Genomic DNA, 14,620 nt, shown 5'->3' with positions numbered 1-14,620 from the left:
CTCTCTTTCTCTCCCTCTCCCTCTTCTTCTCCCTCTCCCTCTCCCTCTCTCTCCCCCTCCCTTTCTCTATCACACACACACATACTCTCTCTCTCTCTCTCTCTCTCTCTCTCTCTCATCACCTACCCTCTTTATTTCTGGCTGTCTCTATCCAATAAATAAATAAAGATTAAAAATTTATACATAAATTTGCTATTAAATGGACCAGGAAGTGACCTCAATAGCTAGCTCTCGCTGAGGTAACAGTTCTTTGACTCCTTGCTATGAGTCTACAACTCTGGTACTTCCCTTAGAAAGACAGTAACTGTATAAACAACGATTGATGATGATGTAGAAGGCTTGTAAGTCCCTACCATTTGGTGTACCTATGGCAAGTCCACATCCCAAACATCTAGTCTGAGAAATAATAGTTCCAAATGTTAGCACAGCATAGAATAATATTAGATGTTAATAGTTCCCCTTACACTGAAAATAATAGATTTCAGAATTGGACTAGATCTTGTACCCTGACATGCATTTGTGCTATTGAATCTTGCTAAGCTTCAGACACCTTATCTATCAACTCACAGTAATGTTATTTATTGTGTGAGATATTTGTATTAAATATGGTACATAAAGAAAATGTCATGGTATCTAGCTTGAATTATCTGGAAACCATTTACTTACTTCTTTATCCTTGAATTTTGCTGTCAAATACTACTCAGAAGTGAGATACCCAGTTTGCAAAAGACACAGCTTATTGCTCTGTTTTTGTAAATACCACCTTCCTGCGGCTACCTTATTCCCATCACTACCTTCCACTTTTCATCCCTGTGTAGGAATTCTTTTTCTCTTACTATCAAAATGTCCTGCCTGGGTCCTGTGTGATTGTCAAATGCCACATATCTATAAAATATGAATAACTTGTCTGTTTGTATCATTCCTAAATAATAATTAAAGCATCCAGGACAGTATTCTCCGAGCAATTTTAATTGTTTCTGAAAGGTATGGGCATCGCATGTCAGTTCCCAGAGTGGAACAAGGGCTTAAATCCAAAGAACCCCCTCCCCCCAGCCCAATGTTTTTCATAGAGATCACAGAAACCCCAAATGCATCTTGAGTCTGCATGTGCCTCCATCTTCTTTCTTATAACTCGGTGAGATCATCATTGAAATGAAGCATTATTGTAGGCAAGTAAAGGGGGTCGTCCATTTTGAGAAGTTCAAAGTCATCCTCCTCATTGTAGATCCCATTTTCTTCCAGAGTACGGTCCATGTTCAGTATCCTCCCATCATATTTCCATGTTGTAGCTGGCAGCATGTGCATTATAAGTGAGGAATCGGTATGCGATTTCCCACATGGTTTCCAGGGTGCCAGCCTCCAATACGTGGTCTTGTCCGGTGAGCAAGTTAACAAGGCGGATGTGCCTGGTCTTAGAGATCAGTCGCCCCACCATATATTGAGTCCCCTGCCACCAAGGCTTACCATAATCAGTCGCCCAATCCGAACAGGGCAACGGGGGAGGAATATGGATGAAGCGGCCCCACGGGGTGTAGTATCTCAGAGTATTGGTTAGTGGATCTACGTGCTTGCGGATGTCTTTTGTCTTCGCATCAAACCAATGGCTGATATCCGTCCCTGCTGCTTCTGCAATGGGTTTCAGCAGTATGTTTCCCTTGTACTCCTTTGCCAGTGGCGTTAGATCGTACACATGTCCAAGGTAAGATACCCAGAGATCGTCCTCTTCTTTGTGTTTAGCGACCTCAGCAGTTGTGAAATACCGAGGCTGGAAATAACGAAAATCTGGTGCTTTTACCAGGCCCCGGCGCTGTGAGCTTTTTCTCTTACTATCAGAGTCTGTAGCTGCTTCTGCACTCTTCGACATGTCTTCACAACTACACTCTTCCTCTGGCCCTAGAGCTAAGACTAGTGTGCTTATCTGTTGGTATGGAAACCACTATTGCAGCCAAACCACTGCTGAGATCACAAAGGGAGGAGGGGCATGGAATGTCTGCCATAGGAAACAGTCCCTTTCAACTGCTCAACTAATTTAAGTCCCTCAAAAGTTGTTTGTGTGCAGGGGTTTGGGGAGGACACACTGGCTGCCTTTATTGAGTGGTCTCAGCTACAGGAGACATTTACTGTAGAATCTCTTGTGAACCATAAGAAGAGGAAAAACCTCTTGTTAGCCATAATAAGAGGAAAAACACAAGTGTGAGAAAGTATTTTCACTAAAGTCCAGGTCTTCTCCTCCTCCTCCTCCTCCTCCTCCTCCTCCTCCTCCTCCTCCCCCTCCTCCTCCTCCTCCTCCTCCTCCTCCTTCTCCTCCTCCTTCTTCTTCTTCTTCTTCTGATTCTTCTTCTTCTTCTTCTTCTTCTTCTTCTTCTTCTTCTTCTTCTTCTTCTTCTTCTTCTTCTCTCTCTCTCTCTCTCTCTCTCTCTCTCTCTCTCTCTCTCTGTTGTTGTTGTTGTTGTTGTTGTCACCACCAGGGGGTAATCTCTGGTATGGAGAAACCACCGATCCCAGGGGCCATTATTTTTTATTTGATAGATAGAAATTAAGAGTGAAGAGGGAGCAACAGAGGGAAAGAGAGAAAGACATGTGTAGCATGGCTTCACCACTCCTGAAGTTTTCCCCTCTACTGGTAGGGATCAGGGGTTTGGACTCAGGTTAATGTGAGCAAGAGAAATGTGGGACTGATCAACAAAATGAAGTAACATTTTGAAGACATTCCATTGATTTCTACAATGATTGCAGCAATTCCTATTCCCATATTTCTTTCTGTTATTGCCACCACCAATAGACATTGTCTGCTGATATGATAGGTAATCATGGAGATGTTCTATTAAGCTGTGAATATTAGAAAATGCCAGAAGATTAATATAGTATTTTACATACACAATGTCTGCCCTTCCACTGGACCCTTAGTTTTTCTTGGCTAGAAATTCAAAAAAGGGTTATCTCTTGAAAAACGTAAGATTTTACAGTTTACAACAATATAATATAGGTTCAGAGTCCCTAGTGTGTCTCTTTGACCTGTATCACAAAGAACACTGACAATCCTGAGAAATGTAGGGGAATCAAGTTGAGAAATTTCTCTTATACTGGAAGCACAGATTAATTTTATCTAGAGCCCTAGAGCTTAGGTGACTGATTGGTTTCTACTTTCAACTTTAGCATTCAAGAATCAGATAACAAGTGGTGTTTTAGAAAACATGAAATTTCAGAGGTTAGTGAGTGGTACACTCAATAGAGTGCACGTGTTACAATCCTTGAGGGTCAATGGCCCATCTTGAATATGCTATTCTATTTGTCTCTCCTCTCTCTCTCTCTCTTTTAGAGATTTTCTTTCTTTTCTTTTCTTTTATTTTATTTCTATCCATTTTATCCCGAAGGACACAATCATCCTTTTTGTTGCTGAGTAGTACTCCAGTGAGTATATGTCCCATAACTTTTTTTTTCCAGTCATCTGTTTAAGGGCATTTTGAATTCTTTCACATTTTGGCTATTGTGAATAATGCAGCTGAGAATATATATATATATATATATATATATATATATATATATATATTACTTGGGATTAGTGTTATTATTTCCTTAGCATAAATGTCTAGGAATCATAAGGTATTCCCATTTGTATTTGTTTAAGGATTCACCATGCTGTTCTCCATAGTGGTCTTACCAGTTTGCATTCCCACCACCAGTATAATAGAGGTCCCCTCTTTCCACATCCTTTCCAATACTTATCCTCTCTTATTTTGTTTATGAAGGCCATTTTCATAGGTGTGAGGTGGTATTTCAATGTGGTTTTAATTTGCATTTCTCTGGTGATGAGTGAATTGAAGCATTGTCACTTATGTCTGTGGGCCAAGAATTTCTCTTCTTTAGAGACCTATCTATTCATATATTATGACAATTTTTATTGGGTTGTTCTCTTTCTTGTTTATATGCATGACTTCTTTATAAATGTTTAATATCAATTACTTGTCTAAAGTATGGTATGCAAATGTTTTCCCAGTTTCTAGGTTTGCTGTTTATAATTATGGAATTTTCTTAGGATGTATAGAAGCTTTTTAATTTAATATAGTCTTATTTGTTCAGATTTGTTTTTGTTTCCCTTGCTCATAAGGTGGAGTCTCCAAATACATCTTTCTATATTTTTCTATATTTGTCTGCCCAGTTCTCCCACACCACTTCTTAAAGGGATATTCTTTGATATTCTTTTTAATCACTACCAGTTAGCCAAACAATGTCTCCAGTCCATGAAAAAATAGCAACTAAGTCCAAGTGAAGAAGAGAAAAGAAAGAAGGGATAGCAAGAATGGACAGTTATGCAAATCTACTATCCACTGTATATTCTAGGGGTAACAAGAGGAGAAAGGGAAGTAGAGCAGAGATACACACATAGAGAGACCACTTTGAGTCAGATTTCTTCCCCAAAATAGTTCACAAATTCAGAAAGGCAAAGAAGAAGGAAGGAAGAAGTGTATGACAAGATAAAAAAAGAGAGAGAAAGAGAGAGAAAAGATAAGAAAAAGAACTGTAATTAAAGAGCAGTGAAAGGAAAGTTTTTTAATTGATTACTTTACTTTTATTTTATTTATTGATTTATTTTAATTAGCTAGGAGGAGGAAGAAGGGGAGAGTCTGTAGAGGAGGTAGGAGTAATGAGACCAGTTCCTCTCACAATAGATAAGATGCCCACTACCCTAGCAATGAAACATACCCTAAGAGTCAATTCTGATCAACCTAAAGGGGGGGCAGATATATGCCTTTATATAATATTAATAATAAAATACAGCAGGGTAAAAAAAAAAAAAAACCCGTCCCAGATTGCCTCAAGCCTCCTGAGAAGAGGCAGCTGATTTTTAAGAAAGAAAAAAAAAAAAACCAACCAAACAACAACATCCACAAAAAAAAAAAACCCTCTGGACTAGACAAGGATAGCAGGAATAGACAGTTATGTAAATCTACTATCCTCTGTATATTCTAGGGGTATCTAAAGGAGGAAGGGAAGTTGAGTAGAGATACTTGCAGAGAGAGACCACTCTGAGTCAGATTTTTTCCCCCAAATAATTCCCAAACGTGTATCAGTGAATTCAGAAAGCAATAGGATTAAAGAAGAAAGGATGACAAGATTGAGAAAAAGAAAAAAGAGAGAGAGAGAGAGAAAAGAAAAAGAACAGTAATAAAAGATCGGTGAAAGGAAAGAGTTTTTTTTTTATTTATTTTTTATTATTTAATTAGCTATGTGGGGTGGGGAGGGAGGGAGGGGAGCTGTCTGGGCAGAGGCAGCTGGTTGGCTCCTTAAAAAGAAAAAAGGCCAGAGGTTTCAGAAGGGAATAGACTTAGAATGAATGATACTCCCTGGTGGGACAGGAATCTTGGTAAAGAAAGAAACTCAGCAGGGGAGCCTGCTAGGAGCTGTTCCCCAGGGATTGGTTATGGGGGGGGAGGGAGAAGAGGAGCTCTTTGGGAATAATAATTTAAGAGAATTTTTTTCCCTTTCTTTCTACTCTATTTTTTAACCCAAATTAAGTTATAGTCACCTCCTTAGTGTCACCGCTAGGACCCCTTATTGACTGGCCTACTAAAGGCAGAAAACCCTACTGTTTCCAGTCGATGTGGTCAGAGCTCAAGCCACTAGAAGCTTCTCAGTGCGCCATCTTCTGGGAACCTCCTCTATTTGTCTCTTTTTTACTTCCCCGCCCAAGTGTCCCAGTCTTGTGGTCCTCCCTTACTCTAGTTTTCTTCCTGGAATCCGTCAATGTCCATCCACTTCTTTGCTTCAAGAAAACATAAGACCAGGGCAGGAAGATTTTTCATGGATAGAGAACACCCCTTGCATGCGTGATGTCCTAGGTTTGATTCCTGCAGACTCCATATTAAAAACAAGAAACCTCCCACCCAAACAGAATATCATACAGGGTGAAGCAGTGCATTGATGCACGTGTCTCTATTGAGCAAATGCTACCTTAAGTCAGAAGAAGATAAATTTGCAGGGCCAGAGGTGGTGTACCTGGCTGAGAGCATATGTTGCCATGTGTAAGGACCCAGGTTTAAGCCCCCAGTCCCCATCTGCATGAGGAAAGCATTGTGAGTGTTGAAGCATGGCTGCCGGTCTCTCTTTCTCTCCCTCTCCCTCTTCTTCTCCCTCTCCCTCTCCCTCTCTCTCCCCCTCCCTTTCTCTATCACACACACACATACTCTCTCTCTCTCTCTCTCTCTCTCTCTCTCTCTCTCTCTCATCACCTACCCTCTTTATTTCTGGCTGTCTCTATCCAATAAATAAATAAAGATTAAAAATTTATACATAAATTTGCTATTAAATGGACCAGGAAGTGACCTCAATAGCTAGCTCTCGCTGAGGTAACAGTTCTTTGACTCCTTGCTATGAGTCTACAACTCTGGTACTTCCCTTAGAAAGACAGTAACTGTATAAACAACGATTGATGATGATGTAGAAGGCTTGTAAGTCCCTACCATTTGGTGTACCTATGGCAAGTCCACATCCCAAACATCTAGTCTGAGAAATAATAGTTCCAAATGTTAGCACAGCATAGAATAATATTAGATGTTAATAGTTCCCCTTACACTGAAAATAATAGATTTCAGAATTGGACTAGATCTTGTACCCTGACATGCATTTGTGCTATTGAATCTTGCTAAGCTTCAGACACCTTATCTATCAACTCACAGTAATGTTATTTATTGTGTGAGATATTTGTATTAAATATGGTACATAAAGAAAATGTCATGGTATCTAGCTTGAATTATCTGGAAACCATTTACTTACTTCTTTATCCTTGAATTTTGCTGTCAAATACTACTCAGAAGTGAGATACCCAGTTTGCAAAAGACACAGCTTATTGCTCTGTTTTTGTAAATACCACCTTCCTGCGGCTACCTTATTCCCATCACTACCTTCCACTTTTCATCCCTGTGTAGGAATTCTTTTTCTCTTACTATCAAAATGTCCTGCCTGGGTCCTGTGTGATTGTCAAATGCCACATATCTATAAAATATGAATAACTTGTCTGTTTGTATCATTCCTAAATAATAATTAAAGCATCCAGGACAGTATTCTCCGAGCAATTTTAATTGTTTCTGAAAGGTATGGGCATCGCATGTCAGTTCCCAGAGTGGAACAAGGGCTTAAATCCAAAGAACCCCCTCCCCCCAGCCCAATGTTTTTCATAGAGATCACAGAAACCCCAAATGCATCTTGAGTCTGCATGTGCCTCCATCTTCTTTCTTATAACTCGGTGAGATCATCATTGAAATGAAGCATTATTGTAGGCAAGTAAAGGGGGTCGTCCATTTTGAGAAGTTCAAAGTCATCCTCCTCATTGTAGATCCCATTTTCTTCCAGAGTACGGTCCATGTTCAGTATCCTCCCATCATATTTCCATGTGTAGCTGGCAGCATGTGCATTATAAGTGAGGAATCGGTATGCGATTTCCCACATGGTTTCCAGGGTGCCAGCCTCCAATACGTGGTCTTGTCCGGTGAGCAAGTTAACAAGGCGGATGTGCCTGGTCTTAGAGATCAGTCGCCCCACCATATATTGAGTCCCCTGCCACCAAGGCTTACCATAATCAGTCGCCCAATCCGAACAGGGCAACGGGGGAGGAATATGGATGAAGCGGCCCCACGGGGTGTAGTATCTCAGAGTATTGGTTAGTGGATCTACGTGCTTGCGGATGTCTTTTGTCTTCGCATCAAACCAATGGCTGATATCCGTCCCTGCTGCTTCTGCAATGGGTTTCAGCAGTATGTTTCCCTTGTACTCCTTTGCCAGTGGCGTTAGATCGTACACATGTCCAAGGTAAGATACCCAGAGATCGTCCTCTTCTTTGTGTTTAGCGACCTCAGCAGTTGTGAAATACCGAGGCTGGAAATAACGAAAATCTGGTGCTTTTACCAGGCCCCGGCGCTGTGAGCTTTTTCTCTTACTATCAGAGTCTGTAGCTGCTTCTGCACTCTTCGACATGTCTTCACAACTACACTCTTCCTCTGGCCCTAGAGCTAAGACTAGTGTGCTTATCTGTTGGTATGGAAACCACTATTGCAGCCAAACCACTGCTGAGATCACAAAGGGAGGAGGGGCATGGAATGTCTGCCATAGGAAACAGTCCCTTTCAACTGCTCAACTAATTTAAGTCCCTCAAAAGTTGTTTGTGTGCAGGGGTTTGGGGAGGACACACTGGCTGCCTTTATTGAGTGGTCTCAGCTACAGGAGACATTTACTGTAGAATCTCTTGTGAACCATAAGAAGAGGAAAAACCTCTTGTTAGCCATAATAAGAGGAAAAACACAAGTGTGAGAAAGTATTTTCACTAAAGTCCAGGTCTTCTCCTCCTCCTCCTCCTCCTCCTCCTCCTCCTCCTCCTCCTCCCCCTCCTCCTCCTCCTCCTCCTCCTCCTCCTTCTCCTCCTCCTTCTTCTTCTTCTTCTTCTGATTCTTCTTCTTCTTCTTCTTCTTCTTCTTCTTCTTCTTCTTCTTCTTCTTCTTCTTCTTCTTCTTCTTCTCCTCTCTCTCTCTCTCTCTCTCTCTCTCTCTCTCTCTCTCTCTGTTGTTGTTGTTGTTGTTGTCACCACCAGGGGGTAATCTCTGGTATGGAGAAACCACCGATCCCAGGGGCCATTATTTTTTATTTGATAGATAGAAATTAAGAGTGAAGAGGGAGCAACAGAGGGAAAGAGAGAAAGACATGTGTAGCATGGCTTCACCACTCCTGAAGTTTTCCCCTCTACTGGTAGGGATCAGGGGTTTGGACTCAGGTTAATGTGAGCAAGAGAAATGTGGGACTGATCAACAAAATGAAGTAACATTTTGAAGACATTCCATTGATTTCTACAATGATTGCAGCAATTCCTATTCCCATATTTCTTTCTGTTATTGCCACCACCAATAGACATTGTCTGCTGATATGATAGGTAATCATGGAGATGTTCTATTAAGCTGTGAATATTAGAAAATGCCAGAAGATTAATATAGTATTTTACATACACAATGTCTGCCCTTCCACTGGACCCTTAGTTTTTCTTGGCTAGAAATTCAAAAAAGGGTTATCTCTTGAAAAACGTAAGATTTTACAGTTTACAACAATATAATATAGGTTCAGAGTCCCTAGTGTGTCTCTTTGACCTGTATCACAAAGAACACTGACAATCCTGAGAAATGTAGGGGAATCAAGTTGAGAAATTTCTCTTATACTGGAAGCACAGATTAATTTTATCTAGAGCCCTAGAGCTTAGGTGACTGATTGGTTTCTACTTTCAACTTTAGCATTCAAGAATCAGATAACAAGTGGTGTTTTAGAAAACATGAAATTTCAGAGGTTAGTGAGTGGTACACTCAATAGAGTGCACGTGTTACAATCCTTGAGGGTCAATGGCCCATCTTGAATATGCTATTCTATTTGTCTCTCCTCTCTCTCTCTCTCTTTTAGAGATTTTCTTTCTTTTCTTTTCTTTTATTTTATTTCTATCCATTTTATCCCGAAGGACACAATCATCCTTTTTGTTGCTGAGTAGTACTCCAGTGAGTATATGTCCCATAACTTTTTTTTTCCAGTCATCTGTTTAAGGGCATTTTGAATTCTTTCACATTTTGGCTATTGTGAATAATGCAGCTGAGAATATATATATATATATATATATATATATATATATAATATATATATTACTTGGGATTAGTGTTATTATTTCCTTAGCATAAATGTCTAGGAATCATAAGGTATTCCCATTTGTATTTGTTTAAGGATTCACCATGCTGTTCTCCATAGTGGTCTTACCAGTTTGCATTCCCACCACCAGTATAATAGAGGTCCCCTCTTTCCACATCCTTTCCAATACTTATCCTCTCTTATTTTGTTTATGAAGGCCATTTTCATAGGTGTGAGGTGGTATTTCAATGTGGTTTTAATTTGCATTTCTCTGGTGATGAGTGAATTGAAGCATTGTCACTTATGTCTGTGGGCCAAGAATTTCTCTTCTTTAGAGACCTATCTATTCATATATTATGACAATTTTTATTGGGTTGTTCTCTTTCTTGTTTATATGCATGACTTCTTTATAAATGTTTAATATCAATTACTTGTCTAAAGTATGGTATGCAAATGTTTTCCCAGTTTCTAGGTTTGCTGTTTATAATTATGGAATTTTCTTAGGATGTATAGAAGCTTTTTAATTTAATATAGTCTTATTTGTTCAGTTTTGTTTTTGTTTCCCTTGCTCATAAGGTGGAGTCTCCAAATACATCTTTAGTGTTAATGTCATGAACTGTTTGACCAATATGTTCTTATATGTGTTTTTATACTCTCTGGTCTAATATCCAGATATTTGATTCATTTGTGCTAAGTTTGGTTTATAGCATATGGTATTAATTCATGGTCTAGTTCATTTTTCTATATTTGTCTGCCCAGTTCTCCCACACCACTTCTTAAAGGGATATTCTTTTCTCCACATGGCATTTTTTCCCTTTGTTATGTATAAGGTGTCTATAATAGTGTGAGTTTAGATCTAGGCTCTCTATCATGTTCCATTGGTCTTTACTACAATTTTTTATTCCAATACCACACTGTTTTAACTACTATTTCTTTGAAGTAGAACCTAAAGTCAGACATTGTGTTGCCTACACTAGTCTTATTTTTTCCTCAGATGAGCTTTTTCTATTTGTGCTTTTTTATACTTCCACATGAATTTTTGAATAAGTTGTTCAATTTCCTTGAAATATAAAATTGGGATTATATTAAGGATCACATTGAATTTAGATTGCTTTTGGCAGAATTAGCACTTTGATGACATTTATGTTTCAACTGATGAACAGGGGATGTTTTTCCACTTCGTTATGCCATCTTCTATTTCTTTCAACGTTTTCTTATAGTATTCCTTGAAAATGTCCTTCACCTCCTTTATTAGATTTATTCCTAGATATTTTATCATTTTGAGTTCAACTGTAAATCAGATCGCTTCCTTCATTTCCCTCTCCTCAGGTCTATCTTTTATGTAAATAATTTTCACAGATTTGGGGAATATTGGTTTTATAACCTGATATTTTACTGAATTTACTGATTTTTTCCAGTAATATTTTGGCAGAATTTGTAGGGTCCTCTAGGTTTATCAACATATCATCTGCAAATAATGATATTTAACTTCATCCTTTCCAATTTGAATTTATGTGACCTCTCTTTCTTGACTGATTACAAAGGCTAAGACTTCCAAATTATGTTGAATAGAAGTGCTGAAAGTGGGCATCCTTGCCTAATTCCTTATTTTAGAGAGAAAACTCAATCTGTCCCAGTTAAGTATGATGTTAGCCATGGGTTTGTCATATATAGATAGACTTTATTATGTTGAGGAAGTTTCCTTCCACTCCCAATTTCTTGAGGGCCTTTCTCATAAAATGGGTATTGAACCTTGTTAAATGGCTTCTTCTGTGTCAACTGATAAGGTGATGTGATTTTTGTCTTTTGTTTTGTTATTGACTTGCAGATGGTTAACCATCCCCGTTTCTCAGGGATGAATCCCACTTGGTTTTGGTGAATTATTCTCTTAATATGTTCTTAGATTTGATTAGCCAAGGTTTTGTTGAGGATATTTGCATCAGTGTTCATCAGGGATATAGGTTTAGAGTTTCCTTTTTTGGTGGAGTCCTTTCCTGCTATTGGGATCAAAGTGATGTTAGCCTCATAGAATATGTTTGGAACTATTCCATCTAATTCCATTTTTGGAAGAGTTTGAAGAGGATGTGTGTTAACTCTCTGAATATTTTAAGTTATTCATTAGGGTAGCTATCTGGACCAGGGATTTTGTTATGGGGGATGCTGTTGGTGACTGTTTCAATTTCTGCACTAGTGATTGGCCTGTTAAATATATCTATTTCCTCTTGTGTCAAGGTTGGCAGTTGCTATGACTCTTAGGACATATCCATTTCTTCTATGTTATGGAGTTTATTTCCATATATGCAAGTCTGTAATAGACTTGTATGATCCTTTGTATTTCTGCCTCTTCTGTTGTACCATCTCCTCTCTCATTGGTGAGTGTACAGAGTGATTTATCTATTTTATTTATCCTTTCTAAGAACCAGCTCTTGGTTTAACTAATATTCTTGGTGGTCCTTTTTTATTTTATTGATTTCTACTCTGATTTTTACTATTTCCTGCCTCCTGTTGACTGTTGGATCTCTTTGCTACTCCATTTTTTGTTGATTCAGCTGGATTGTTAGATGATTTGACTAGTGGTTTCTCTTTTTATTAATGTAACATTTTTTTGCTATGAAGTTCTCTCTCAACTGTCTATGTTTTACCCCACAGAGACTGATATATGGTTTCCTCATTTTTATTTGTATCTAGGCAATTATTAATTTATTTTTGATAAATTTAATGGCCCATATTTTGTTCAGAAGGATGTTGTTTTGTGTCCAGATTTTGGGGCAGTTTCTTTTCTTTTTTTTTGGTTGATTTCTAGCTTCATATCATCACTGTCTGAGAAGATACTTTTTATAATGTTAATATTTACATATTTGTTTAGGCTATCTTTGTTGCCCAGCATAGGGTCAATACTTGTGAATGTTCCATGTGTACTTGAGAAAAACTGTGTATTCATTGCTTTTGGGATGGAAAGTTCTGTATATATCTGTTAGGTGCATTTTATCTATGGCTTCACATAAGACTGCTATTTCCCTATTGATTTTTTTGTTCAGATGGTCTATCTTTTGCTGAATGGTGTATTAATATCTCCTACTCTTATTGTGTTGCTCTCAATGTCTCTATAAGTGTTTGTTTCATACATTTGGGTGCAGCTGAGTTTGGAGCATATATTTATTTATAATGTATATGTGTTCTTGTTGAATTAAGTTAGTCTTGATTAACTAGCATTTGTTAGAAAAAACTCTTTTCAATTAATCCCCTTCTTTCCTGTTTATTGTGTTCTGAATTCTAGCCTACTGATATTTTCACATCACTTAGAATGTGTATTACTCTTTCTTGTAAAATTCTTTTCAGTAATTCTTGTATGGTGGGGTTGACAATTGCAAATTCCTTTAGCTTTTGAATATTTGAGAAGACTTTTATTTCTCCCTCATATTTGAATGTTAATTTTCCAGGATAAAAGATCCATGGCTGGAATTCCCTCTCTTTTAGTTATTTTGAATATCATTCTACACTCTTCTTCTCTCTAGAGTTTGTGAGGAAAAGTCTGCGGAAAGCCTGATAACTACCTTTGTATGAAACTTCTTTTCTTTCCCTAGCAGCCTGTTAAATATTTTCCTTGTAATTAAGTTTTGAGAGTTTTACAATGATGTGCTTTGGTTTGGTCGTTTTGCATTCATGCGCTTGAGTGTAGGCTCTGCCTCTTGAATGGCTATGTTTTGAGTATTGCCTAAGTGAGTGGAATTCTCTGATAAAATTTCTCTGAATAGAATATCTGTTCCTTTCACTCTATTCTCTTCCTCAAGAATTCCTATCTCTATTATATGCAACCTCCAGAATTTTTTTCCACAGCCAGGTAAATGGTTTAACTGATAGAGTATAGAATTTACATGTCTAAGGCTCTTGGTCTTATTCCTTGTGCCACAAGTACTGGGGTGTGTTGTGGCTTCTCTTTCTCTCTGTAATGGTATACTCTCATTAGCTTGCATAAAATAAATAAAGATAAATTGTATTTATTAAAAGAAATTCTTATGCAAAATGAGCAATTCCTCAACAGTTATATTCCCTTGCCTAGACTCACAAATCAGAAATGATGTTCAATTCTTAATCTTTCCTATTAAGGTTTGCAATTTATTGCTTTCATTTTCTAACAATATAGCTGTTTCATTGGGAATTGGGCTTCAAGGAACTCAGCAAAAGTCACTTCTAACCCTCATCACTTTCCTGTTAAAAAAAATCAATTAGTCATAAGTGACGAGAGGTGTAAATCAACTCTGAATTTCATTTACTCTAATATCTTGTATATTAGTTAGAAAAACCAAGTTGTCTCAGAGACTGAACAGGACTGACCCAAGGTCACACAAGTATTCATAGCTTATTTTGGCTAAAAACCAGGCCTCCTGATGCCTAAGTTAGTTTTATATCCAGTATATTGCAACTGCTTCTATGGGCATGCTGCCACTATCTACTCTGCTTGAAATATAACCCTCTTTCACACCTTAAAATTAATTATCCTGACTGACAAGTCTCTGTCCTCTACTACCACCACCTCCTGCTTTGGGCCTTTGGAAATTTAGCATGCGACCAAACATAAATATTGGGCATTTATATTACTTTTCAGTAGAGAAATATCCCTCTCTGACAGGTTTACCATTTTCTATTTTGGCAAGAATTTCATACAAGCTAACTATTAATGACCCTATGAGGGTGAGATGGGTAAAAGGACTGTCTTTTGCCCACAATTTCAGTGTTTGTGAGTCTAATAGTTTATAAGTCGATGAAAGCTGAAAACATTCAGAAAAATGAGGTAAATAAACCAGAGAAATAAGTAAATAGTCAAAACAAATAATGTCTTAGACAGTCATTAAAAAGCAGAGTATAGACAAAACAGAGTTTTAAAGTCAGGAAAATGGAGATCTGAGTGAATTTAGCAAATAGAAGAGTAAGATGGTAAAGATCCAAGGCAAAGAGCTGTTGCCTATGCTTG

The 14,620-nt window shown here is 38.1% G+C and overlaps 2 protein-coding genes and 1 pseudogene across 3 annotated transcripts in view; 1 reads left to right on the top strand and 2 right to left on the bottom strand.

Annotated features, from left to right (window-relative positions):
• The window catches only part of IL1RAPL2 (interleukin 1 receptor accessory protein like 2), a 781,557-nt gene that overhangs the window by 613,899 nt on the left and 153,038 nt on the right, over positions 1-14,620 (top strand). The window lies entirely within an intron of this gene.
• LOC103120799 (cytochrome b5 domain-containing protein 1-like) lies at positions 994-1,885 on the bottom strand (annotated as a pseudogene).
• LOC132535764 (cytochrome b5 domain-containing protein 1-like) lies at positions 7,102-8,009 on the bottom strand. Of its 2 annotated transcripts, XM_060182706.1 has the most exons (2): positions 7,465-8,009; positions 7,288-7,396 (listed from the first exon to the last, which is right to left on the bottom strand). In XM_060182706.1, exons 1-2 carry the CDS (start codon positions 7,969-7,971, stop codon positions 7,379-7,381), a joined length of 525 nt encoding a protein of 174 aa, XP_060038689.1. In that variant the 5' UTR covers positions 7,972-8,009; the 3' UTR covers positions 7,288-7,378. The 2 variants fall into 2 exon arrangements, with proteins under 2 accessions (XP_060038688.1, XP_060038689.1); XM_060182705.1 differs by having other exon boundaries at positions 7,102-7,990.

This window comes from Erinaceus europaeus, chromosome X, assembly GCF_950295315.1.
Source record: "Erinaceus europaeus chromosome X, mEriEur2.1, whole genome shotgun sequence".
Taxonomy (NCBI): domain Eukaryota; kingdom Metazoa; phylum Chordata; class Mammalia; order Eulipotyphla; family Erinaceidae; genus Erinaceus; species Erinaceus europaeus.
The sequence above is the reverse complement of the archived record's forward strand: the minus strand, read 5'-3'. Positions and strand labels throughout refer to the sequence as shown.